Source organism: Phaenicophaeus curvirostris, chromosome 23 (genome assembly GCF_032191515.1).
Source record: "Phaenicophaeus curvirostris isolate KB17595 chromosome 23, BPBGC_Pcur_1.0, whole genome shotgun sequence".
Classification (NCBI taxonomy): Eukaryota; Metazoa; Chordata; class Aves; order Cuculiformes; family Cuculidae; genus Phaenicophaeus; species Phaenicophaeus curvirostris.
Genome location: NC_091414.1, coordinates 1325865 through 1353655, shown reverse-complemented (window position 1 = coordinate 1353655; position 27791 = coordinate 1325865). Strand labels below are relative to the sequence as shown.

At 45.9% G+C, this 27791-nt stretch overlaps 1 protein-coding gene across 3 annotated transcripts in view; it reads left to right on the top strand.

Annotated features, from left to right (window-relative positions):
- Positions 1 to 27791, top strand: part of CSMD2 (CUB and Sushi multiple domains 2) — a 277897-nt gene that overhangs the window by 125459 nt on the left and 124647 nt on the right. For 2 of the 3 annotated variants that reach the window (XM_069875476.1, XM_069875479.1), the window contains 6 exons: positions 555 to 632; positions 7335 to 7422; positions 8568 to 8692; positions 11400 to 11521; positions 18110 to 18213; positions 21818 to 21930. In XM_069875476.1, coding sequence (XP_069731577.1) covers positions 555 to 632; positions 7335 to 7422; positions 8568 to 8692; positions 11400 to 11521; positions 18110 to 18213; positions 21818 to 21930 — 630 coding nt within the window. The remainder of the gene's footprint in view (positions 1 to 554; positions 633 to 7334; positions 7423 to 8567; positions 8693 to 11399; positions 11522 to 18109; positions 18214 to 21817; positions 21931 to 27791) is intronic. The other variant, XM_069875478.1, reaches the window with a different exon arrangement.

The window sequence follows — 27791 nt, the reverse complement described above, 5'->3', positions numbered from 1 at the left end:
TTGCTTTGCCAATAATATGGTTTTAATAGGGCTCTCTTCCTGCTATTTTACTGCCTTTTTGAGCCTACTTGTTTATGCAGATGGTGCATGATTTTTATGTTGGGAGGTGCTGATTTGAGGGTTGTATTCCCGCAGAAGCAGAGAACGGCTTTATTGTAGAACATATTCATGGGATAACTGCATCAGTAAAATAGGGTGGAACTGCATTAGCGTTTTACTGCAGGGGTCCTGAGAATTTCTTAGAGCTTCGCTTTTGCCTGTTTCCCACTTTTAGTACGTTAAGCCCGGTGGCCTGGCTACACTTGAAGGGCTGTGTGCCCAGTTTTTGTATTCCAGCCAGGTCAGTTTGGCTCAGGTGCCCAAGGAAGACCTCATGGGGTGAAGGAAAAGGGGACACTGATGGGTTTGAGGGGTCAGGATGAGTTGTTGGCGCTGTAAGGGAGAGGATCCTGCAGTGTGGGGGCTCTACAGCTGCTGCTTTGTTTTCGTTGTAAATAACCCTGATGCTTGGCCAAATCCCTCCCTTCATTTTGCTTTGTTTTAAATCTCTCTAGTCAAAAAGCAAATGGAGCTGAAGTCCAGAGGGGTGAAGCTCATGCCCAGCAAAGACAACAACCAGAAGACATCAGTGTGTAAGTTCCCTGGCTCCTCCTTATGCTCTCTCTGTGTAACGATCTCCTCGAACATTTCATTTGACTTTCTAGTAATCTCTAAAACTTTGTCACTCTTGAAAGTTTTACTGCTTCCCTCTCTCCTCCCCCTGCATTTCTGCATCACCTCCTTCCAGTGCTCTATTCACAAGCATGTACTAACTCGTTACAGCGGGAGCAGAGGGGATGGCTCTGCGTGTTTAATATATACTGTATGCCTGACAGACCCACGTTCACTGCCCCCTTGTCTTTTAAGAGTGGAAAGTGTCAAACTTAACAATGTTGAATACTGAATTAATGTCACTGCTGTAAAATTAGGAGTAAGGATAAGGAACCACACCACAAAACGACATATTGGAGCCTCTGCAGAGGCAATAGCAGTCTCTTATTTTCAGTGTATCTGGTGGTTGACACGTTAGAGGTGTGCTCGGAGTGTTGCTTTGTCACTGGCGGGTTCTCCTCTTGCGGGAAGCGAATTGAGGTCCGTTCATCTTCACATTAGGATCTTTTCACATCAGGAGTGAGACCCGGGGTTTCTGGATGCATATGGCTGGACAGACAACTGGGCTCTTAAGGGGTCTCTGAACAGGAGGGATTGGAATTAACACAAGTTTCTATTTTATATCAGTTCAAATAGGAGCAGAATGTAGCATTTTCTAAAATAGATTTCAGAGGAGAGGCTGTAATTGCTCGTTTTGTTGCATAGTCCATTACACCCATCACAGAGGTACCCTTTGGACATCACACTCGCCTGAATTTTGGATGCAAAATTCACTTAAGAAAAGTGGATGAGCTGCATTTAAACCATCACTCACTGTCTGAAATGAAAATGGCTCACTTTCAGTCTCCAGTTTTTCAGGAGCAAAGCCCAACAAGGTAACTAAAAAGCAGGATGTGAATTGCCCAAAATCGCCAGAGCACAAAGTGGTGGGGCATGGTTAGAGAAAATTAATTCAATTTTAAGAAAAACCCTGTTTGAAGATGTCCCTGGTCCTGTGTTTTGTTCTTGCCAAGGAGAATTTAATTGTAATAAGCGTTTTAGTTTGCTTAAGTGAGAATGAATTCTGTGGGGAAAATATGGCTAGCATGGATTGTGTGGGCACTGGAGAGAAAAAGGTGCATTTGGAGGGGGATGTTGGTGCTCGGGGATGTCGGGGAATGTGGGAAAGGGAGTCGCTACCGAGTGAGACGTGGCTAGCCTGGTTTGGAGTCCTTACTATATACAATTATAGCTTATAGTATAGTATATAATTCATAAATTAAAGCATATATAGTTATACAGTTTACTGTATGTAAGTATTATGATATTGAGAATATATCAGATTTCCATTTCTCCCTCCTGGGAATGCTGGGCTGCTTCCCTGTAGCAGTTCTACCTAATGCTAACAAGTTCTATTAACGACCACTGTCTGCCTCATCCGCTGATGAGGAGACAGCAGCAGAACTTGCCTTCCCCAGCATATCCTGCTCTATCCCAGTCGTGCTTCGCTTTTGAGGATAAAAGTGTAGGAAGTTCTTGTTGCCTCTGCCCAGCTTATCCTCACCCAACAGAGAGCAGGCTCCAGTCTTCAAAGCTGTCAACTCAGCATCTCGCGTGGTGATAATCTTGTTGTACTTGAGAAGGCAAAACTGAGCGTAGGAAGGCAGCTTAGCCTGAAAGTTACTAAGCTATGATAATATAGATGGTGATAGCGCCGTGACCCGAATTCCTCTCCGTGACCAGCATGGTGCTCACCACAACCCTTGTGCCTCCAGCTCCTTCCGTGAGCCCTGCTCTCTCAGCAAGGTCTGGATCGCAAACCCCGGTTAACCTCTGTCTTGCGCAGCCTACTGCTGCCACGCTTTTCTTATGGTGAATTTTCAACGTCACAAGTGCTTATTCCAGAGAAGATGTCTCCAGAAAATGGTTCGTTTTCAGAAAATGGAGCCCAAAGGGTTATCTTCTCTTTCCCTTGCCTTTTTCATTTGCATGGTTGGCCATGCCCCTTCTTCTCACTAACTTCCCTGAGCTTATGAGTCTGCATATGCATCAGACATAATTATACAGGTGGGACAGGCTGATTAAGGATCTGTGCGGCTTGCTGGCGTTGCTTTTATTTCATCTGGCTCAAATATCAGAAATTTAAGGACTTCTGTGTCTCTTGGTAAGAGCTAGAGCTTTGCCATGCAGGTTTCTCAAAGCCTTTGATACCAGCGGTGTTTTCTAGTGCTCTTTGTACCTGCCCTGAAATTCTCCCTTGAAGAATCCGTGGCCACACAGGGCAGCGTGCGGGGCTTAATCCCCCGCGGGTCTTTCCGAGGGTTTCTGTTCTGCTGGACGGATGCTGTGCTTTGCTGCCAGATCCTGCCCAGCCAGATGAAAGCTTCTGTGTTTCATGTGTCTGAATGGAGGCAAAATGCAGTCGCACAGCAGCTGTTGGTGCTATTGCAGAAAAAGAACATATAAAAATACAGAGTTTCGGGGGGAGGTGCTGATTGTGTTCGGTTGCAGTCAAACACGTTGATTTGAGATTGAAATCAAGTGTCTCGTACTGTTCACCATCCCTAAACTTAATTGGACATCTTGCTTTAATCACTTTTAGAGGAAAAATAATACAGCTCTGGAGAATAACGTTAGAAATAACCTTAAATTTTAGATTGCGTTTAGGAGATTGTTTTTACTGTGTGCAGTATGTAAACGTGTGTATTCCATATTCATACAGTGGGGAAAAAACATGGTGCTTTGCTCTTACAAAAGAGCATCAAAGCTGCTTTTCTGACCATTGACGAGACATACCTGGAAATGTGCTGCTGAGTGTTGTCAGAAGGGATCCTATGAAGTAGTGCGTGTTCTGTGTATATTTAGACTCATCAAAACCTATTTGGAATGTACAAATGCAAAGTCATTTTGGAGGTGCTGACCAGTTTTAGGTCTCAGCCAAGCCTGTGGAAGCTTCTCGATAGCGAGCCTGCTTTCTACAGACGATGCCGAGGTTGGGATGCGTGTCCGCGGGATGAGCGCTGAGCAGCAGAGGAGCCAGCCCTGGGTTTCGAGCGCTAGGCAGCATGGCTTGGAGAGAAGGTGTGTTTGGTTTAAGTAGGGCACGCTGCAAACACAGTCTTTGTCAGCGGTCTTTGAAATTTGGAAGTCTGTAAGTGGTTTTGACCTCGCTACCTTCTGAACTATTCTGAGGCAGCAATGAGATACTCAATGTGGTCAGAATTCCCTAAGTAAAAAATTGTCCAGTCTCCTCCAGTGTTGCAGCCTTGCACCCTTGTCATACTTGGATATTGCTAGAGATGTGAGTATTTAAGGTCTGGATCAGCACCATTTAGGTCCTGGAAAAGCTTTGTGTTTGCCTGGGTGCTGGAGGACCTTCCTGCATTGGAAAGACAGCGAACGCTTCACTGGGGTGAACACGTTATCCGTAGGACAGCCCTCCTGCTTTTCAAACTGAATTTTGGAACCCACGGACTCGCCCAGTTGGTTGCGCAGAGTGATTTCAAGCCTTAGTGTGATGGTAGAGATCAGCCTTTTGAAACCAGCTGCTAAACCCCTTCCCTCTCCCCTGCCCCATATCAGCAGAGCTGCCTTGCTTGTGCTGTATTTCTCATGCTGAGAAGTGTTGAGTCTTTGTAAAAACCTTTTTTAGATGCTGCTTTATTTTGTAGTTCATATTTTACATTCCTAAATCCAATAAAAAATTGTCCCTTGGGAATCTCTCAGTGAACTTTCTTTATTAGCACGGGGAGATCCAGAGAAGTGAAGACGACTCTCTGCTCTTTCAACAGATGGAGTGAATTACTGTGGCAAACAAAGCGATCATAACGGCTGTTACTGAATACATGATGAGAAAGAAGCTGTTGAATAAAATCAGGAGGAGAATGAAGGGGTGGAAAACAAGTTCCGTGGTTTGTGGGAGAGAATCCTTGAGGCTGTAATGTAGAAATTGATCAGTTCATCGCAGTTTAAGGTGTATTGTTTCCTTAGTAACCTTGAGGAGTTCATTTTGGAGCATAGATCATTGAGCATAGATCAGTCAGACCTTCAGGAAGATGAGCACAATGCTGACAGCAAGTTCTCTGCATAAACAAATGTGGTTTATAAGCTTTGGGTCAGTAGTGTTCATCTCTGTGTGTTTAAAACAAAATGTAGAAGGACAAAAGTTTCTATAAGTGACTATTTAACCCATCCCCTCCTTTTCTTTTGCTCTCCTTTACGTTTAGAAAGTACAATGTCCCAGGTGGCATGAAATGAAGATATCTTTCCTTTTCCCTTTGCTCTGTTTTATCTTATCTGCCCTCTGGTGTATCTACACGTGTTATATAGATAGTAAGAAATCACTAGCTAACAAGAGTAGAACTGGTTTTAGTCTTCAGAAGTGGAATTGATAACTGGCAGCCTGCCTGCTGGTACCTGTGGGTTTGGCTGCTCACCTGGAGCCTCCTTCCTGCTGAAGCTCTGAGTCAGAAGCTCTGAGGTAATTTTGGAGATGTCTGTACAGTCAGCTTGTTTGCGTAGGCAGGCAGCGATGTTAGGCGGTGTCACCCATGTACTGTGCTCAGCCAACCTTCCATTTCTCAGTGGCACCAGCAGAAGGGCCCTTTGAAGCTGGTGATTTCATTTGCGGAAGACTCACTAAATTACTCTGCATCTCTGAGTCGTGCCGGAGATGCCCGTTCCCGGAGCAGGGCTCTGTCATGGCTTCAGTTCTCAGGGCAGGGCTCCTTAAATACCAGAGATGAATCAATCCCTGCTCTGGGAAGGGGCTCTCTTCCTTCTGACTCTGTACGTTCACAGTCGTCGGGATCTGTGAAACGTGGCAGCAAAGCTTTGTAGGTACAAAATGCAGCCATCAAAAGAGACCATGTGCCGCTTTCATGCTTCTGTCTTGTGCTGGTGTCTCTGCTTGTCCACGTGAGTGAGCTTAACGTGAGGTTATGAATTTGAAAAGGGGGAAAGCAGACTGCCGGAGCCTGGTTTCCCAGAGAGTCCTATCTCTATTACTCTCGTGCCCTTAAATGCATGGAGGAGACTGCGGAGCATCCAAGCGCCGCGCTGAGCCTCGTGCAGCAGCAGGAGCAGCCTCCACCCCATCTCCAGGTCCCGCAGGCTCAGCGCGGGGAGTTGGCTCCATTGCTGGGTGGTGGAAAGGAGAGTCACAAGAGACAAAGGCCCTTTCAGAACTGAAGGGGATAGGGTCAGCCGTGAGTGCCTGGAGCCAAGGAAGAGGTTGAAGCTGTAATGTTTTCAGCGCGGGTAGCCAGCAGTGAGGTGCAGATGTTGGCATGAGAACTCTGCACCGTCGGGAGCAGAAGAGCAATCCTTCTGTCCTTTAAGAAACAGTCTCGCATCTTCCACTGTAGAGCCTGGCTACGCAAGGTGTAATTACTCCATGAATAATCACCAGATTTGATGGTCTTGCCTTTCTGTGCGTTCACGCTGCGCAGTCTGTGTTTGTGTAAATGCTCCACGTGCTTTTCTTGCCATTTCAATATTTACGTGCACGCGCCTCCCCATCTTCCACCGCGCTCGGTGCCATGCAGGGCTCAAAGGGTTGAGCCAACGTGTCTGCTGTTGGAAACGTGCTTTTATCACCGCACCATCATCCATTTGGCAATGTGGAGCACTGTGCTAACATAGTCTGGTTTGAAGCATAATTGAGATTTCTCCTTTAATCTAGCGATAGGCAGGGGAAGGTTGGAAACAGTCGCTTACGATTCCTGCCTCACTGCTTCAGCAACACTGCTAAGACACGTTGCGTTTTCTCTGCGTCCTTCGGTTAGTGATACAAGAAAACAGAGTCGTGGAATTGTATCATAGAACAGTTTGGGTCAGGAGGGGCCTTAAAGACCATCCAGTTCCAAACCCCCTGCCATGAGGTCACATAAACTTCTACAGCTCCAGGACAAAATCACCCTTTTGCCCCGTATTATTGTGCATTTTGGTAGTTGCATTGGAATCAATGTATTGGCACATCTCCTCACATCCTGGACAGGGGCCATCTGGGTTATATCCACCCCAAGGCAGTGCTTGGATGCTCGTTTGCGCCATTGCTCAGGCTGGAGGGGGAAAATGGAAACGGGGAGGCTGGAGTCTGAAGGTGTTTATTCAGTGCTGATCACCACGTCATAGATTTCATGTTTGTTGGCAGTTACATTAAGGTTGCTTCATAAAATTGTTCATACTCCAACTAAATTACTTGCTTTCAAACGCTAGATTGCATTTCCCTCTCCTTTCTCCCTTTTGTTCTGTGCTTGGTTTTTTCCCTGGGATCATCCACCTGCCTTTTCACAGAGTTGTTTTCTCTCCCCAGCACCACTCGGGCGGGTTTGGAGGGCGTCAGGCTGTCACCTTGTCGTGGCACAGGTGGCCGTTTTAATCACAGGCTTCGGAAATGGGCTGCTTAATTGGTGTAATTTTGCAGAATGAAAAACCTCTTTTCAGAGGTCCTTGTGTAGTGGAACGGAGGGAAAACTGCGTCCCTAGCTGGCATTTCCTAGACAACACTCTGGTGTATAAACTGAGCTGAAATGATTCCAGTTACATTTATTTCCAAAGCTGTTTTTTTCTAAAGCAAATGGAACACGTTCAGGTTTTCGAGCTACCAGTTGCCATTTTTCTCTCCACATCCACCAAGACAGTTGATGAAAGAATGTTTCTTTTGCTATTCTGTCTCTGTATGTGCTGTTTTTGCTTTGTAGTAACTCAGGTTGGTGTGTCCCAGGGACATAATATGTGTCCAGACCCTGGGATTCCAGAGAGGGGCAAAAGAATAGGCAACGATTTTAGGTAAGAACCTTTTACGCCTGTGTTTATGCATGCTGCACAGCTACTGTTTATAACCATTGTGTGTGCTTCTTGGCATCACGTAGTCTGTTTTTAGAGACCATCTGCACACCTCTCGATGTCTGGTGTCTGAAAAGCTTGCTGAGACTGGCGATGTAGAGGAACGAGTGTGTATGAATGTGCACGTGGGGGGGGGACCGCGTCCCAGATGAGGATCTATAATGATCCCTCTCTGAGCATTTCTCTTTTTACTACACGGGCGTTTAGCCAGGCTTCTATCACCAATGCTTGTTGTCATTCCCCCCTCCAGTTAAGTGCAGAAAGAACTGCCTTAAACAGCAAACAGATCATTTCCCAGATTAGCTGGAGTCCCAGCATGGCCCTGCCCACAGGGAATTTGGGGTGACTTCCCAAGGCACTGGTGCAGTTCTTTGTCGATAAGTGGATGTGGTGCTAGATAATTGTTTTCTTATAAAGTTTAAAATAATGCCGTTATTCCCTTGGAGTCGGTAGCGTTCATTTAACACGTGCGGGAACAAACCAGCCTGCTGTTAGCAACGGTGAATCGATATCTAATCTGTTTTGTTCACCCAAAGTGTCTTTCAATTTAACCCGAGTCTATCAAATTCTCCAGAAATCCAGAAAACGGTTCAGAGGGGTAAGAGTGGGAGAGAGGGAATTCCCAAGAGTCCCTAAATGCCATAGGATAAATGCTCAGCTGCTGTAAACCGGCATCGTGTCGCTTCAGTGAATAAGGCGGCATTGGCTTAAACCAGCAAAGGATGTGAATCCAAAGCAGTAGAATAAAGAACAAATCTTTCAGCAGTAGATAAAGATGTATTTTCTCTTCATAAGAACGCCGAGCACATCATCTCTTGGGGCCGAGGCTGTGCACCCGCACAGAATAATATTCCCACTGACGTTGCAGTGAAAGACTCGTATCTGCTCCTGGACTCTCACCACCTCAGGCAAACAGGGCCCGGCACGAGGCAAACGCTCGCGCCTCATTCATTTCTGCTGTTGCCTGGAGGGCTGGTGAACTCTCTGTGTTCGCAATTTGGAGAATCGCTGGGATGGTAGAGGGGAAGGGGCAGGCGTGTGGCTCAGTGTCTCAGTTGCTAACTTCACCCCTCTGTTCTGTCTGCTAGGTTAGGCTCCAGCATCCAGTTCACCTGCAACGAGGGCTACGATTTACAAGGGTCCAAAAGCATCACCTGTAAGAGAGTGAGCGACATAATCGTGGCGTGGAGTGACCACAGGCCGGTGTGCAGAGGTGAGAAGACAACAGCATTGCACTGGGTACTGAGAAAGCCCATCTCCTGAACATCCCCTCCATGCATCACCTGCTCTGACCTCAAGTTTGTCATCGCTTGGTTGGGATCTCTCAGGTGGTTCCTAACTTGAGCGCGCTGTGGTCCAGCTCTGCTTTTGGAGCCCTGCCCCGGGCAAGGGGTGCAGATGGAAGAGCCCCTTCCCGATGGTCCCAGCCCACTGGGCAGATCCAGCTCTTGACTGTGTGATCAGCCCTGCCCTGAGTTCTTTTGTGCTCCTGGAAGTGGGAGTTTGGTCTGGCCACCTTCATGGCCAGAAGCCAATAGGGTCTTTATTCTTTTCCAGCGGTGATTCTTGGTTTCTGGATGAGTTGGACTAAGATGGGTTCAAAGCAGGCTGCCCAGGGAGGTGGTTGAGTCCCCTTCCCTGGAGGTGTTTAAGGCACGGGTGGATGAGGTGCTGAGGGATACGGTTTAGTGTTTGATAGGAACGGTTGGACTCGATGATCCGGTGGGTCTCTTCCAACCTGGTGATTCTGTGATTCTGTGAAATTTTTCTCTCTTCAGCACAAGCCTGGGAAAGAAACCTTTACTTGATTCTCACACAAATTGTTTGATTCCAGAAATCTAGGTTTCAAGAAAAACACTGGCTCCCATTGCATAATGGGTCTAATAGAGCCATTTCCATTATCTGCAGAGATTCGTAAGCTATTCATAATGATGTGAACAATATCCATAATAATATGAATAATATTATTAGGTATTAGCCCTGGACCATATGGATTGTGGTAGTATCCCTCATACCCATGTACTACGTGGTCCTCTCTTCCCAATGCTTTCTGTCCCCTTCTCTTCTCTCTATTCCAGGCATTTCTTTTTATCAGCTAAGGAGGAGAGGGGAGAAAAGGTGAAAGCCCAAAACCAAGTCAGGCAAAGCTGAGAAGGAGGGAGATTCTGTTAAATGGAACTTGCTGCTAGGAGGCAGTGGGGTGGGATTACTGAGACTGTGGTTCCTAACCCTAACCCATTATCCCGTGCCCGGCCATGAGTGGATGGTGATGTCTTTCAGCCAAAACAATATTAATGCCCATTTTGCCCTTGGCTATCTTGTTTTCATTCCCCCTCTCCCTAAAAAGTGGCATGCATAATTGTGATATTTGTAATGCTAATAATTAACAACTTGTAATATTTTTAATTAAATCCCTCTAAAGCTCTTAAAGTCATAAATTGGTATTTTTGCAGTTCTTTTTTTCTTTAATTTCATCTGAAGATTTTTTCAAAGCATTGGAATCCCATCTAATTCTTGAAACAAGCCTGGAATAAATTGAATCAGTGTAAGAGGATATTTGGCATAAATGTGTGACACTATAAAGGAAATTTATGATGTCCTCCTGCAAGAGATAAGAAAGGATTTGCCTGCATTATTATGGTTCTATGAATCAACTTAGTTTTTTACTTTAACTACTAACTTTTGGGTTTGGTTTTTTTCTTTATGGATGTTTTCTATTTACCTTTTCTTTCAGTTTTAGACTGCTTTTTTCTTTTTGTTCCATTTTGTTATAGGGTGTTGAGTTTCTCTCAGATGGCAGAAATCGGGGTGCCCGAGGAGCCAGCTTTTAACCAATTCCTGGTACCCAGTGATCACACCCCTTGCCACTGTTGGGAGACTGGTTTTCAGCCTCCCCATATACAGCAGGTTCCCTCCAGGTCCTGGGCAGACTCACTTAACCCCTTTATGCTCCCGTTTCCCACTTTTCAAACGGGAATAATGGGATTTACCTTTTTCTGTATGGTAGGATGGACACGTGGGACAGGCTGGGGTCCGATGAGGTTTAAGCATCATGGATAGATGCGCTCAGCTCCTTCCTGAGCTGCTTCTCAGTGTTGCTTGTGTTCCCTTGTGGCTACCTTTGTAGTCAGTTTGGCCAGGAGATAATTTTTTCATGCTTTACTGCTATTCAGAGAGTGAAAAAGCCTTCCAGATGCTACATGTGCAAATACGGCTCCTTTGGGATTGGAGATAAATTAATTTTGCGGATCCCTCACAACAGCAGAAGCTGTTACAAAACCAGGATGCTGTTCTTTACATTTTCTGGTTAAATATTATATCAAAGGAATACCACAGGCAAACATTTCCCTGCTTAAGCACTTTTCAGCTTCTGCTTTACTTAAGATGTCTTTGAGATACGAGGTTGAGCTGCTACTTTGGTTCTGAGTCCAGGCTGGTGTCAGAATGAGGTCAGCCCATACCTAATAAATACTTGCTCCGCAGTGTTGGTTTTCACCTGCAGTGAGGAAGGGAAAGTGACCTTCTGTGGACATGAAAAAGGAGCAGTATCTTAGCTGGAGTATTCCATGTGGTTGCTTTCATTTTCCTGGATGCATAAGTATTTCTGTGAGGGCTTTAATACAGTGAAAAATAAAAAAAACTGGTCTGACTGCTAGAGAATGGGCTTATTTGGGTTGAGCTGGTGGTCCATCTGTTTGATAGCCCCGGGGAACACCCCCCTCATCAATTCATCTCTGATGTTACATAGAACAAAACAAATCTTTTGGCTAGTGGAAACAACACAGGGCAGTGTTTTTTAGTTTGCCTGCACCTCCATGCTGTATGCGTCTCTTCTGCTCTCGTCTCCATAAACAGAGTACGGTGTACGTCCTGGAGCTAAGACACCTCACCCCGCATCTGTCATGTTTTCTTCTTCGCAGCTAGGATGTGTGACACGTACCTTCGTGGTCCCAGCGGTGTGATAACTTCTCCCAACTACCCTGTGCAGTATGATAACAACGCCTACTGCGTGTGGGTCATCACTGCGCTCAATCCAGCCAAGGTAGGTCTTGCAGATGCGTCTCCATGTCATTAGTCTAGTGCCTCAGTTGAAATATTGTACAGTTATGTTTCTCCAGAGGACTCTTCTCTGATATTTAGCCATCCAGGTTTCTGTTTCTGATGTTGTGCCCCCTTCTCCCCCAACAGGCTTCTTCCGCTTGCCCCTAAACTGTCTTTAAAGACCACAACACTTGCATTCCCTCTCTGCTGAAAATTCATTTTGTTAAAGGATGTAATTAAAAGTGAATGTAATTATTTTTAATCGAAACCTCTTTGATATCTTGGCGTGAATAATGGTGAAAAGCCAAACAGCTTAGCAAAGCATCTCATTAACCGACTCTCCGGTGGGGCAGGACGGCTGTGCCAGGAATGCTGATGGCTTCCTCTTGCCCGGTGGCTGGCCCCTCTCCAACAGGGATTTTGGCCCCCAGAGAACGAGTGAGGCATGGTTCATCGACTACTGTTGATGCGATATTGCAGATCTATAAACAAGGCCCTCCTGTGTTCACCGAGGTTTGGAAGAGGGGAGGTTGGTGGGGATTTTCTACCCCCACTGGTCTCTGTGTGTGACTCAGGTCTGTTGCTGCTGATTGCAGAGAGAGCAAAGCTTGACTGGCTAGGCCTTTGCAAGATCAAGTCCCTTCCATGTTCTGCTGGTTCAGGGAGGGCAACGTTCCGTGTCTTGTAGCTTTTCCCATTCCTGCAAACTCAGCCTGTTCCTATTCACCAGATCGGTGTGAGAACACAAGAACAGTAGTTACTTTGCTGTGTAGCTCATAATCCTCTTTCTGAGGTGTTATTCACCATCTTCTGCTCTCAGAAGATGACAAGTTTCATTCTTTTTGGTACCTGGATTCCTACTAAAATCATCTCCATAAGCTCATGAGCAAATCTTGCATGCCAGCACTGAGCTCATGTGCTTATTCCGTCAGTTAGGCCTTGGTCCTTGCCTCTGGGCAGTCCTACATTTGGCACTCTGCCTTTTGCTGCTTATCCAAGGAAGGCATTTCACACACACGTTAGCATCCCAGGATCTCCTTTAGCTAGAAATTGTTACGGTCTTTAAAAACGCTGGCAACCTCCTGCAGTTGTAGCCTGTTTGCTACTGCTGATGAGATGGTATCTCATACTCTCCCCTCCAGTGCTTCGCCTCCCTCTGGAGCGCCCTCCAGTTCTGCTTCTCTCTCCTCAGTTCAAGTCTTTAATAAGTGCAGATTGCTGGTGGATTATGATTTTAATGAGGAGTATTCCTATGTTCCAGTTGCGGAATGAGTCTGTATCTAAAGGGCTGTCATTAGCTGGTCATTTCATCCAGCGGATGCCTTGGTTTGGCTGCACAGGATCGTAGTAGTGACTTGAATCCTGGGAAATGAGTGTGGAATCAGGACAGTGTTCAGTGCTGACCTATTAGGAGTGATTTACTTGTTAATCAGACCCAGGAGGTTCTTCTTCATCAGGGTAATGTGCAAGTGGGGAACAGACCACGTGTAGCAGCAGCTCTCACTGCTCAAGTGTCAGCTGTGTTTTTCAGCCTCTGGCCTGCAGACCTTTGGGTGCGCCCTGCCTGGGTAGGACTACATCCCAGGCTGTGGTACGTGTATTACACGTATCTTTATTTTTGTGCATCTTTGTTCTTCAAGGACCAGCAAAATCCTGGTTCTGCATATATATAATGTAAAATGGTTTGGAGAGAAGCTGCAGTGGGTTAGATGGAGCCATGCCCAGGGTGTGACGTACACTGATGTGCTTCCATTTGGGTTTTCTGGTACAAATGATGGAGGAAGAGATGGCAATCACTTGTCAAGAGATGCTTATTGGCCATGTCCACTGGTTCATTGACCCTTCGTCCCGTTGGTTTCATGTTGAATATTCAGTCTAATCTTCAGCTCTGGCCATTTGTTTTTCTGCCAGCCTTGTGCACAAACTTCCCTTCTTCTCTCTTAGTGGTGTGATGGGGTGAGCCTCTCTTTTCATGATCTTCCTGAGCAGACTCTCCTGTTTCCCAAAACCATGCTGTCTTTGTGAATTTCTACTTCTGGAAGGTTTCTCCTCTTCCTTCCCCCGATGAGTTGTCATCCTCAGCTTTTAAACCTGTGCAATAATAAGCTTTGATTAGAAAACAGAGTCTGCAAGTCCTGATCCTTAGCTTTCATAAAGATAAAAGGGACTGAAATTGGCAATATCCATTCATTTCAGTATTTCTCAGCTTGGAGCAGAGATTCAATAGCAAAAGAAACCGCAGTTTATGCTCCATAGGCTGCGACATCACACAGTGCAGAGGTGCAGCACAACTGAAATAAGGAAGGATTGATCGGAGCAGCCACTTGTGTTAACCGCAGAGAGACAGCCGTTTTCTTTGAAGTGATAAACAGTTGATTAATAATATCAGATTATAAAATGTTTCTGGGTTTTGGATGTTTCATCCTGGAAGCATAATTTACAGATAGGGAACAGCTCTCCATCTCTTTGAAGCAGGGAGGGTTGAGAGGGCTGCCCTGATTGTTTTGAGAAAGCCACTGCTGTGCCTGCTTGTTCCTCGTGTGCTTGTTCTGAGGTGAGCTGCTGCTCTTCCTTTGTAGGAGCAGCACGGGAGGCTCTGTGGGGTCTCAGGAGCCCAGACAAGGTGCGGGCTTCCTTCTGGAACTCATTGGGAAGATGGGAATCAATGGAAACAAATAATTGCCCTTAGTGTTTTCTGCTGTTTAGAGGATTCATCAAGGCTCCAGAATCCAAAGTTGTGCAGACAGGACCAGCTAATTGAAGTAATTACTAAAAGGGAAGTAGATTCCCCAGCACAGGCAATTCCTGTTGGCCAGCACCACTTCTCAGGTGGCTCCGTAGGCCAGCATGGCAGCTTAAATAGAATCATGAAATCATTAAGGTTGTAAAAGACCTTCAAGTTCATCCAGTCCAACCATCAACTCAATCTCACCGTGCCTGCTAAACCACATCCCGAAGGGCCATGGCCACACATTTTTTGAAGCCCTCCAGGGATGGAGAGTCCACCACTGCCCTGGGCAGCCTCTGCCAGGGCTTCATCCCTCTGTCAGTAAAGATTTTTTTCCTAATATCCAATCTAAACCTCCCCAAAGTGACTTGAGGCCATTTCCTCTCGTTCTGTGACTAATTACTTTGGAGAAGCTACACATGCCTGACCCAGCGCGGTATTGAGAGAGGCTGGTGTGTGAGTTTTGATGCCAGCTCAGTCGCTGGGATCACTGCCTAACAACTCACGTGGTGCAGCCTCTGAGAAGTCCACACAGATCTCCTGCTGACTTAGAGCACTCTCTGTGTAAGGAACATGTTGCTAAATTGGAGAATTCCCTCCCCCAACTCACGTTGCCGATGGGAGCGGAGGGGATGATCTCATCGCTGTGCATCCCCGAGCATGGACAGGGGAAGGAGGTGAAGATAAATTAATTAACATGCCTGTAAAATACTTGAAGGTAAAAGCATTACGGGCCTGAGCTGACGCCTGCTGAATTCGGTGGTAATCATTTCATTGACTTGAGTGGTCCTTGGATCAGGTCCTGTTATATGAAGCTTTTAATATGAGCAATGGGAAAACCACTGAGTCGAGTTCAGAACTCACTTGCAAGTCATCCGTTCTATATTTGAAATGAACTGTGAGCCAGATTCCCTGCGCTACGTAATCCCCTCCAAGTTTGCTCAGAACCCTCCATAAATAGTTTAAGGGCAGAGTGCTCTTCAGTTGACAGCTTGGAATTATCTTCTATACCGAGGGTGACATCAAACCTGTGTGGGATATTCAGGGTATGTAGGTTTTTTGCTAGTTGCCAGTGCCTTGGGAATTAATTTCAACCGCAGCAGAGAAATAAATCACCTGGGAACTGAGACATGCATATGGTAATTGGTGAATTTGCATTAAAACTATTTCTGAACCTTCTTGACATAATGGGTGTTGCTGGATGATATTTCTCTGGGGGGTTACTCTCACCTGGAGCCTAGCTTGCCAAATAAAGCTTCTTGTGTCCTCAGCAGAGAGAGATAGACCCCTCCATGGAGTGATCCATCCCAAGGGGAGAGAGATGAGGCCAGGCTGGGAAAGCTGGGCTTGAGAGAGCCTGAGGAAAAGAAGGGAGCAGCTTCCAGTATGGAAAGGGGCTCCAGGAAAGCTGGGGAGGAGCTTTTGGTCAGGGATTGCAGGGATAGGATGAACGGGGGGGCAGTTTTCAGCTGAAAGAGGGGAGATTGAGATGAGATCTTGGGAAGAAATGTTTTCCTCTGAGGGTGGGGAGGCCCTGGCCCAGGTTGCCCAGAGCAAGGGTGGCTGCCCCATCCCTGGAGGGATTCAAGGCCAGGTTGGATGGGGCTTGGACCAACGGGATCCAGTGGGAGGTGTCCCTGCCCAGGGCAGGGGTGGGACTGGATGGGTTTGAGGTCCCTTCTGACCCAAACCCTTCCATGATTCTATGTGTTCCAGATGCTTGAGACTGGGGCGGAGTTGGAGGGGGGAATGGGTAATGCTGCCTGTAAAGCTTTGGAATAAACTGCAAGAGGGGCTGCTCTCCTTGGAGAGAGTTATTGTGGTTGTTTTCATATGAATGTTTCTGTACTTCACATCATTTTGCAGTAGAAAGCCTTGCAATCAAGTGTCACATTCCAGCCTGTTCTCTTGAGTTTACTAATTGCTTCCTATCATTTCAGCAGCTTAGAAGTGAGGGTTTGTGTCATCCCTGTATTTATGTGTCCTGGTAGGTCTCTTGTTGCTTAATGAATCATTAAATAATTTTCAGCTTTCAGACCAAAAGGAAAATAGGAAAATGGATAAATAAATATTGTATTCAGCATCCTGTTCCTGTGCCACTGGGTTAGAGTCTTCAATTCACTAGAATGTAATTAGTTATTTAATTAGGGTCAGACTCCTTAGAAGGCCACTTACTTGAATGACTGACTTAATTAATGATGTGTGCCATTTTACAGCAGTGTGTTCATTGTATTAATTACATTATTCCATCATTACATGGTTTAATAATAAGCTGCACAGGTTAATATTTCGGTATTACGACTAAAATTAATGGTTCCCAACTTGTAGGAAGCATCATACAGGCCTGTTTCACCATCGTGGGGATTTTGGGTGATACTTGATTTTCAGAACGGCACAGCTAAAATATCTGATTGACTTTTCTATGCATTTGAAAAATCTTGTGTTTCTATGTAGAAGATGGTATCACGTGGCAGTTCCATCTGGGCTATATATACACTTATTATTTTTAAAGCCCTCTTATAGCATTTGACATCTAACTTAACCTGTTTTCTTACTGAAGAAAGTTGAAGTTGAGTAGCTTTTGACAGAAAAGTCTCGTCATCTCCCTGGAGGGTCCACAACAGCCTCAAAGAGACTCACAACACGCCCATGTTTAATATAATGCTGTTAATTGTTGCTTTTGGCTTTAGCTTTGGGAGTGTTACCCCTCTGTGATTGCAGGAGTTTGCAGGAGATGCCACTTTGATAACAGACAGGAAATTTTAGGACAAAGCTGTTAGTTTTCCGATGCCTCGTGTCCTTGCCCCAAGGGTGTAGGATGGTTCCATGTTTCTGTGGGGCTTGGCACACGTGTAGGTCCTTCTTGTTGATGGTAACTTCTATGCTATGTGAAATAGCATAGCGTGAACCTAAATTTAGTAAATTAGTTTGTTAAAAGTTAGGAAATTTAATACTCTTATAGGCACGTGGACAAAGATCTGAGTGCATCCATGTGTTTAAGAGCCTTCCTGAATCCTATCAGTTAAAAAGCTCTAAGAAGCAAAGCTGCCATTGATTTTTACCGGTGTTGTGAGCGTAAAGCTCTCCTGTAAATTAAGCTCTATTCCTTTTCTGTTTGTCTGTGCTGTCTGAGGCTGGATTAGGACCTTTGTCCCCTACATTGCATTGTGATTTTCAGTTATTTGAGATGGATAGGTTACAAAAGCAGCCAAGAGACTTGGAACACAAACGTCTTGGCTTCTGTGGGCCCTCTACTCCGAAGCAGTGCCTGGAGGAGACTGGAAAATCGAGTAGAGTGGAAGGATGGGATGGAGCAGGAGAGCAAACACAAGCATTTGTGGACAGATATGATGCTAATTGTGTTTGCAGGCAGCTTGAAACAATTTCCTTGAGCAATTAATTCACACAAAGCCTTTCTTGGTCAGACAGAAGGTCTGAAAACCTTGGGAGCTTTCTGAGCAACATGGAGCAGAAGAAAGTTGAATGTAACAAGCACGCTGCCTGTGTGCACGTTCAAACCCATCACCATAATCACAGGTTAACGAAAGAAATGGTAGCAGAACCCGGTGAAAAAAGCATGCTGAAATCCCAGCACACACATCTTTATCAATAAAGTCATCTAGAAAATCAATAGATAAAGCAGAAAAATCTGAGAGGTAATTTCAGTAAGAGCTCAGTCTGTCTGGGAAGAAGGGCTCCAGTGCTATAAAAAGTGAGGACGGTCACCTCTGGTGATGTCCTGGAGATATTAATGCTCTTAGAAATTGCTCTTCGATAGACAAACAGATAAATACACAAGACAAGAGGATCTGCTGGCTACCGTGGCAGTTGACTCATATTAACGTGCTGCATCTTTGCCAGGTTATCAAACTCACCTTTGAAGAATTTGAACTAGAAAGAGGATATGACACCCTGACAGTGGGGGATGGAGGACAAGTTGGAGACCAGAAAACTGTGCTTTACGTGTAAGTAGTGTGTCCTTTGTCCCCACAAGCCCCCACACCTCAGCTTTGCCTCGCGAGATGTAGCCGGTGTGTTTGGATGGAGAGTCCCAGTCTACTCGCTGGGTGGTTCATATGCTGTTTGCTGTTTATGGTGGAGCTGAATGTTCTTGGTTTGTTGTTCCCTCATCGCATTCTCTTTGGCTTCAGCTTATAGAAGGGCTTTTTCCTCTTTGCTTCGTTTCTCTTGAGCTGCCTCTGTCTGTGGCTGCCCATGGAGCTGAGTGAACTCCGCATTTGGAACAAAAGTAAACGCAAATCAGGCAGAAATCTGAACTGTTGAAGTAAAATACTGCACGGCTTTATGCAAATCAAAATTTAAAAGCTGTTTTGGACCTCAGGATAGGTTTCAGTACTCGAGGAAATCTCTTTTGCTCTCAGCACATCTGTTCCGAGTGATGCAGTTCGGCACTGTGAGCACAAAGGTGCAGGTACAGCCCCCCCAGCGCGTGGGTGAATAGTGGGGGGAGCCTGAGTGCGGAGCAAAGCTAGGGTCGTGCATGGTGCTGTGCTGTGGCAAAGTTTGCTCTTGCCTGAGCTTCCTGACGTCAGGGCAGCTTTGAGCACCTCAAGGCATTTTTTCTCCATGTTCCTGAGCCCAGACGTGCTGCTGACTGTCTTCATGTCCTGACTCGATGATCTGGTGGGTCTCTTCCAACCTGGTTATTCTGTGATTCTATCACAGCTGGAAGTGCAGCTTCTTGCCACCTTGGGATGTCATTTGGCTCTTGTGAGTGAAGGCGTAAGCCAATCGTGTTTCTCAACCTCTTAAACCTCTTGAGGATGCTTGCAAGGCCAGGTACCGGAGCAGGAGCAGGGAAAAGTCACCACGACATTCAAAAGGAATATTTGAAATGATGAACAAAGTGTTGGAGCCAGGGCCACCAGCTTCTAGCTTTAATGTCTTAGCTTGAGAGACTCCCTTCTTCTCTGTCTAATGAAAAATGTATAAGAGCAAACAGCTCTCTCAAAGCTGCTGTACTCTTTCCAACTGGAAGAGAGTATTTCATTTTGTGTTTTTTAATTCCTCCTCTTCACTTGTTTTTCCACATGAATCAGCCTCCCACTCCGTTTTCACTTATCTTGGTGTTTGTCTTTCCAAAAATCGCTTTTTCTCCGAGATCCATTTTCCGATACGTTTATTTTCCAAACGTGAAGGTCGGTGATGCTTAGGGCAGGAACCCTAATCTGCAGTGTATGTAAATGTAAAGTCTGGTTATTGCAGAAGTGTTTGTAATTAAAGTGTCACAGAACATTTCACAACTGATTGGTCAAAATGTGCAAATTACCGCCAGGGGAGTAGTTTGTAATAACTTGCTGAAATGATTTCTCATTCCATCCCTTTCTGTTTGCCTAAAGCCCATGAAGATTTTCATAGGTTCGATTTTATTCATTCCACATTTTCTCACTCTGCATTAGCTATTCGACACGTTGTTGATGTGGATTCGGGATGGCTGAGACTGTCCACACAAGGTGCAGCATGTGGTGTCTTCTCCCAGAGCAGGAGGACTTCCCGTTGAATCGCTGATGCTAATCTAAACAGGGAAATTAATTTGTTTTTATTTTTAATCTGGGAGGATAATTTGAAAACAAGCGAAATGCATAAGACCACAGAAGTACTCCATTTGTAATGTATGTGGTTGGAAGCCCATGAACAGCTTTTCTCAGCAATAGCTGCCCCTTGCCTGCTGTCAGGCAAGTTCATGTATCCATTGGATACAAGCTGTAGGGTTTTTGAGGAATCAGCATGCAGAAACCTAGCTCTGTCAAAGACAGGAGTTCACTTTTCTTACTGCTCTTCATTTATTCTTGGCTCTTCTTGAGGATCTCAGTCCTGCAGCCTTTCAATTCAAGAAATACATTTGCATCGGCGTGCAAAGCAGCAGACGTTTTCCCAAACTGAGGTATGAGGGACCATTTGTTTCCAGTCTCGCTCACATCCCTGTAAAATGCATCTCGGAGAACATAACAGATTGTTAGGCTGAGCTTTCTGACTTGCAGAGAGGATTTTATTCCCTAAAGTAACAAGCACCCAGATCAATCATTCAGCTTGTTAAAGCGGGATGGGAGAGCGTGCAAAAACCTTTGAAGCGCCTTTTTCTGAAGGTTTGTCTCTTGGTCTGTTCCTCATTCCTGCCCGTCTGCTGCTTAAATAACTTGAGAAGAATCAACAGTAGCACTTCTGTGCTCCTCATCAAACTCTCTGGATGCAAAACAGTCATGAAAACAAGATTACTTCTTAATTTACCAGCACTGTGATCAATACAATTTCTGATCCAGGACAAATCAAGAGCAGAGCAAAGGTGGGGCAGAACTGGGAGAGCTTTGATGGGCTTGGGAGACAAGAATTGTGATTTCAGGGAACAGCACACTCCAGCTTCTACAGCCAGCGCTTAAGCAGTGACTGATTTCATGTGTTTTGTAGTCCCTGGTGCACTTAAAATGATTCTATGATTCTAAGAAGCCTTTCAGGTACTGCTGCTGTGCTGGAGAACGGTGCGAGGCAGAAGCCGTACCCATCCATATGGATGTGTTTGGATTTAAGCAAACACTTCAGGAAAAGAAAAAACACGGATGCGCTCGCAGTGGTTGCACTTAGGGTAATTTATAAATTTATCACATATGATACCTTGGCAGAAACGGTGTAAAAACAGAGCTAAACGCCACTGCCGAGACAGGCAACACCAGACTCCTGCTCCGTAGTAACGATCCCTGCCCACGCAGCTCCTCTGTTTGCAGAAGCAGAGGGGAGGGAAGGAGCCGTGCTCCAAGCAGGCGTGTGTGTGTGAGTGCCTGCGCGGGTGCGTGTGTGGGCAGGGGTTAAAGCTCTAAAGCTGTGTTGAGCTGCAGCGAAGTGATTAATCCCAAGGGCTGAATGAGCCACACACAGCTCATTAATACCGATATATCAGTGGCATTTTTGTAAACTCTTTGGCTCTCCCAGGAGCATCCTTGAAGGGGAAGGCAGTGTCCTGATCATCCTGTAGTGCCTGGGCCACTGACGCTCTTCAAGGGCTCACAGGGCGTTCAGCAGAATCTCCTGCTTCATCTTCCAGGGCTTTTTGGAGATCTTTGTGGAAACTCCTCTGTCAGGACAGGAATGTAGTGGAGAATGTGGTGAAAGTATTTTTTTTCTAATACCAGAAAATGCCTCTCGAGGCAGTTAAGAGGACTCAGTCGCCACTGTGGGTTCTGGGAGTTTTATTTGTTTGCTTATGTTTTGCTTCAGTTAGAAAGGAAATTGCCACTATTGATGCTGGATAATATATTGTAATAATGGTACCAAATTGTACTTATTATAGTGATGACGGTAATAACTCACAGGCTCTCAGCTACGGTAGAAGGCTTGTTGCTTAGGGAATGTGCAGGAACGCACCGAGAGGCTCATCAGTCTTGAAAATCCATCAGGTTTTTGGACAGTATTCTGGTTTGGGCTTATTCTTAATTGTGTTGGCATTGCTCTTGCTGTTTTCTTCTCCCGCAGAGGTGTATGTGGTCTTTGTTTTGGTAGGAAAATAAATTTTGGGAGAGATACGAGCTCTTTACTTGTTCCTACTCATTTTTACAGCTTGACAGGCACCACGGTCCCCGATCTCATCGTTAGCACCCACCACCAGATGTGGCTCCTCTTCCAGACAGACAGCGTCAGCAACTTGCTGGGATTCAAAGCAACCTACGAAGGTAATCCAAGCGTCTCTCTCAGAATACACCTCTTTTCAAAGCATCAGGGATGAGATGGGTACAGTTGTTTTGGGAGAAAAGAGAGAAATAAGCCTCTCTAAATATATTGAAGATCTGCAGATTCTGTCTTTAACGCTGAAGCTTCGCTCCAGTAAGAACAGATTTTGTGATTCCTTTCCCATGAAAGCAGGCTGGGTGGCTAATGTGCTGTTGCCATTTCATCTGCGTTGTTGGAAAAGAGTTGCTGGATTTTCAGCTGATGCCAACAGGCTGTGTCTGCGAGGGGAAATGAGGCCGAGTAATCCACGGTTCCAGTAGATTAGTGGTATCAGCTACTGTAAACTTTGACTGGTCTGGTGTATCACAAGTGAAATAGAAGTTGATATTGGGGTTTTTCCAAAGAAATGCATGAAATACATTAGGTTGTGAGTGCTGGGCTTGGTCATAAGCTTCTGTGTTTGCTCTTGTCGTAGGTATTTGTGAAGTTAGAGAAAGTACGGTGGAAAGCTATTCCTCCAGAGCCCTGGAAGTTACTGGTGGTTCTGGCTGAAGCCTTTCTTAGATTCCTGGTTTGAGTTGGTTTTAGATGCTTCCAGAAATCTCCATCTGGCGTCTCCACATTTGCTGTGAGCACCTTGGTCCTCGGCTTCAGGCGCTGCTCTGAAGAACGTGCTCTCCATCCTCCACCCGAAAGCCTCGCAGCAGCAGAAGGGGAGCTTGTTTCTGGGGTGCAGCTGCCAGTGCAGGCACAGGAGCACTTCCACTTTGATGTCAGCTTCTTTTTTTTTTTTTTATTGTTGTCATCTTGAGTCTCTTTTCAGGGTGCCGGAATGCCTTTCTGTTTCCTCTCTGACCTGCTGATAGCAGTACACTCTTCTTGGCTCCGATGCCCAAAAGCAACCACACAATCTTCATCTAGAGGGCTGCTCCTGAAACATCTGAGTCCCAGCAGCTTCCACTGACATCAGCAGGAACATTTAAATCTTTCTTTCCAGGGCCCTAAATGCACATTAGCGTTCATTCATTTTTAAAAGAATTTCCCTGGGACTTGGCGTGTTTCAGGGAAGTGTCGTACCGTGTTCAGGGCAGGACCTCCCCAAAGTGCCGCTGATTGATGCTGAAATAACAGCGGTTAGGAGCCCAGAGGGACCTGACCTGCCATAAAACCTGGTTGGACTAAATGCCACCGTGTCTGGGCAGGCTGAGCCGTACCTCGTGAGGGGACTGGGTCGTGATGCTGAGTATTTACGGGACTGCAGGACCAGGTCAGCAGAAAAGTTATTAGGCATGGACAAGAGATAATGGAATTGAAAGAAGGCAAAAGCAAATCCAGCCTGATTGCCTAGGGAGCATCTTAATGGTCCTATTTCAGTCTTACTGGCTGTGACTGTTCCAGGCTAAAAGCTTGCTCTCTGCAGTGCTGGGATGTCTCCTGCCACATTTGTCTGCGGCTGGTCCTTGGCAGCCTGGCAGTGCCTGCTGCTGCGCCCCTACCTGCCACCTGCTGATGGGCAAAAGCGCTCTCCGGCTTTGCTTTGGGATCTTAGCTGCTTTGTTGATCTCATCTGAAGGTTAATGTGGGTGTATTTATAGAATCATGGAGTAGTTTGGGTTGGAAGGGACCTTAAAGCCCATCCAGTTCCAACCCCCCTGCCATGGGCAGAGACACGTCCCACCAGGTCAGGCTGCCCAAGGCCCCATCCAACCTGGCCTGGAACATCTCCAGGGATGGCACATCCACAGCTTCCCTGGGCAACCTGTTCCAATGCCTCACCACTCTCATGGTGAAGAAATTCTTCCTTATGTCTAGTCTCTTGATAAATCTTAAGTTTACCCTCCAGCATAGCACATGAAGTTGCCACACACGTGATATATGAACTTCCTTACACTGTTGTTTGTCTTCTGTGAACTTTGGGTCTGTAAGGAGCTTGATTCCTTCATCCTCTGACTTGCCTTGACACTGCTGGTAGCTTGATCTATAGTGAGGCTGGGCTGCTCCTGCTCCCTATGCCCTCGCCAGTCAGTTTGGGCATCACTGTTATCATTCATGCTTGGAGTCCTCTTATATGGAGCTTCCAATGTCAGATGTGCTTCTCCCTTCCCTGCTCATCAGCTGCTGCCCATTTGCTGCACGCTTGTGTCCATCACCTCCCATAGGAGACACAAAAGAGGGATGTTCTGACTCTGCTGAACCTTGAAGGAGGGGACCCTGCCCTGGGCTGGCTCTGTCCTTGGCAGGCGTTAGGAGTAGGAGCTGCTCTCTGCCTGTCAATCAGCTCTCTTGTGGTTTTCTAGCCATTTTTGCAGGTTTTTTCTGCCGCAGCTTCTTGACTTTGCAAAATGGATTTGTGCGTGAACAAAGAGCTCCATTCCATGCCTGAGGTCTTTGCTGGCACTGACCTGAGGTTAAACTAACCTCCACTCAGCCAAGTCCATAAAACTCTTCTAGTTTTTTGCAATTGCTTTGAGTTACAGAGCAAGAAACAGTTAAGTAAGAGGCAAACGCGTTATGAAATCATATGCAACTTACTAACAAGTTTCAATATCAGCTTTATGGTCGTGCCGCTTCCTAATTGCGAGAGGAAAATTACAGCTAATGGAGCTATATAAAGTCAGGACCAAAAATCTGCCTAATAGAAGGGCAGAGTATTGCTTATAGAGCACGTTTAAAAAGCCATCAATCCTAAAAGATGTACGTTTTGGTGTACATTTGAAGTGTAACGCAATCATAAAGCCTATTGCTTGTGCCGAGACAGTTATGCTGAAGAGATTTATGGATGCGCAGATTGAAGGACCTGTTGGAAAGAATGTGCTGAGGAGGGCAAGACGCTATTGGATTTTTAATGTGGGGTTCCTGAGGAGGGGGAGCCAACCCAGGGACTTTGCTTCGCTTGTGAGTAAAGAGAAAGCACATTTGCACCAGGCAGAGCATACAAAACGCAAGGTGCCTGGATTCAGGTTTTCCAAACCTATCCTGCAACGTTTGGAACCGCACACTCGGTGGATGTAAATCAGTGTGGCAGCATGGATTTTCAATTAAGCTGTATCAGTCGTTACCAGCTGAGGATCTGGCTCATTAATGTTCGTGGAGATTATTTTTAAATCTCCGATGTCTCCACTGCAGCCACTTTTATCCTTTTAAACAGACGCTCTCTCATAATAGAGAACAATATTTTTGGACTTGCAGTGCTTGTCAGAAGAAATTTGTATTAAGCTCCACTTTGCTGGAAAAGTCTTTTCTTTCGCACAACTATAGCAAGCTGATTGATACCACAATTTAGTGCTTGACTTGTGAGAGGGCTTACAGCCTCCTGGGGGCCTGGGGCTCATCTTCTCTCTTCTTTCCTTTAATCTCTGATGACTTTTTCTGACAAAACTTTCCCCTTTGAGCACCCTGGTGCTTCCTGCAGCCATCGAAACGGTGCTTTGAAAATTCCCAGGTCAGCCCATTGTGACGGTTGGGAATAAGTAATTCCTTCAGGTCACATTTTTAGAAGTTCTTGAGAAATTTAGGGATATCACAGAATCATGGAACAGTTTGGGTTGGAAGGGACCTCAAAGATCATCCAGTTCCACCCCTCTGCCATGGGTAGGGACTCCTTGAGGTTGTTCCAAGCCCCATCCAGCCTGGCCTTGAACACCAGGGATGGGGCAGCCACATGAGACACGTTTCTGCTACTGATGAGTTTGAGATTTGACAAGCAATGGCTTCGAAGTAAATCAATAGCAAAAAATTCTATGGTAAGAGACAGAAATATTAAAACATGAAAAAATAATAGAACTGAGCCAAATTTCAATTGAGTCTTACATTTATATTTATATATTTTTAATACAGAGTAACAAATTAAAATTGAGACAAGATTTACATGCGCACATGCTAATCTCGTTTGGATTTCTGTTGGAATTGGGTTAGTTTGGGTAGAGCCGACTAAGGTCTGTGTTCTGAACTGCCAGCGTGCTGCAGGCAGGGGATGATTAAACAATATTTATTGTTGTTGAAATGCTGACTAAGTGTTTGGCTCCGGAGAGCTTAGCTGTAGAGCTGAAATGTAGCCCCGTGGAGCTAAGAGGCTTAGGAGCTCAGCAGAGCTGGAGCCGGAAGATTTCCTCTCCTGACCTTTCTGGTTTAATTGAATCGGTTCTGCCTGGGGTGTTTGGTCAGCCAAGCTCACTGGGTTTCCACATCTGTTTTTGCAGAGGTGTAATATGTAAATACAGAATGCTGTAGAGATCCTGCGTGCGAGCTGCATTTCGGGGGGGTCATACACGTGTACATATGTCGCATTGAGAACAGACAGTGATGCCTGAGTTTGCCTGATCCTAAGGAGACTTGAGGAAAAAATACACTTACCCAAAACCAGTTCTGCTGCGCTGTGGTTCACACTTAGCTCTCGAAGCAGAGGTTGTGCTGCTGGCGTGGAGCACACTCTTTGGGTTTTCTCTAGTGGAATGCTCTCAGGTTGCCCTCAGAAACCCAGGTGATGTGCAGTGATTTTCATTGATTACATGTATATATATATTTTTAGGTCCCTGCCCCTGGCAGGAGTGTGAAATTGGATGGTCTGTAATGTCCCTTTTGCCCCAAACTGTTCTATGATTCTATTACCTAACCCTCAGTATTGACGGTGGTGAAATTCTGTCAAAAACTTAGTCTTTATTTCTTTCCTGCTCTGCTTTTCCATTAAATGTGTTGACTCACGTCCTAAAACACTAGCGCTGAAATCCTGCTGAACCAACAGATGCGAAGGCTTTTAGCTTATGATGTGTTGACCTGAACTGCTTTCAGGGTTGAGCTCCTTGTGTTTGAGTCTCAGATAAACCTTGCTGGGAATGATTCAATGTTTTGCCACAGGGTTTTAATGAGCCTGCTAGATTGGGTCTCTGCATTTGCCCTACAGCAGTGGTTTAGATGGGAGCAATGCAGCACAGGTGTGCAGAAGGAGCCTTTCCTTCTTGGTTTATGCCCTCCTCCTCATTGTGTTTCTGCTTTAGATTCTTTTTTTCCTCATGGTTGGAATCGACAAAAAGAACTAGGTGCTAGAAGCACTCTAGTCCTGTTTCCTACAGATCCACACTGAAGAAGCTCAGACCGAGCCAGCAGTGTGCGCTCGCAGCCCAGAAAGCCAAACCGTGTCCTGGGCTGCATCCAAAGCAGTGAGAGCAGCAGCTTCCAGTGCTGAATGGGGCTCCGGGAAAGCTGAGGAGGAGGCTCTTGATCAGGGAGGGCAGAGACAGGACCAGGGCGAAGGGGTTTGAGCTGCAAGAGGGGAGATTGAGGTGAGATCTTAAGCAGAAATGTTTTGCTGTGAGGGTGGGGAGGTCCTAGCCCAGGTTGCCCAGAGCAGGGGTGGCTGCCCCATCCCTGGAGGGGCTCAAGGCCAGGTTGGATGGGGCTTGGAGCCCCTGATCCTGATGATTTCAGGAGATGTCCCTGCCCAGGGCAGAGGTGGAACTGGATGGGCTTTGAGGTCCCTTCCAACCCAAACCGTTCTATGATTCTATATCTATCAGTCTCAGCCTTCAGCAGTTTAAGCAAAGTATTTGTGTGAAGCAGCGTGTGTGATGTTAAGCATATTTTTGAGGGTCTTAGTTGTGAGTGAAGCTATCAACACTGTGGTTTCCTCAGGTATGGCCTCCAAGTGCCCACAAATCCCACACCGTGTGGGTGTTTTTTTCCAGAAACCAGAACTTTGCTTGCTTGCAGCTCCCAAAATCCTCATTTTTCCAGACCTGAGGCAGGCAAGAGCAGAAATTTCCACAGAACCCCAGGAGGAGAATGGCCTAAATCTCATGTGCCTGCAGCATTTCTGTGCATCCATGTAACGGAGCAGGGATCAGGTGCTGGTGCTCCCCAAACCAGC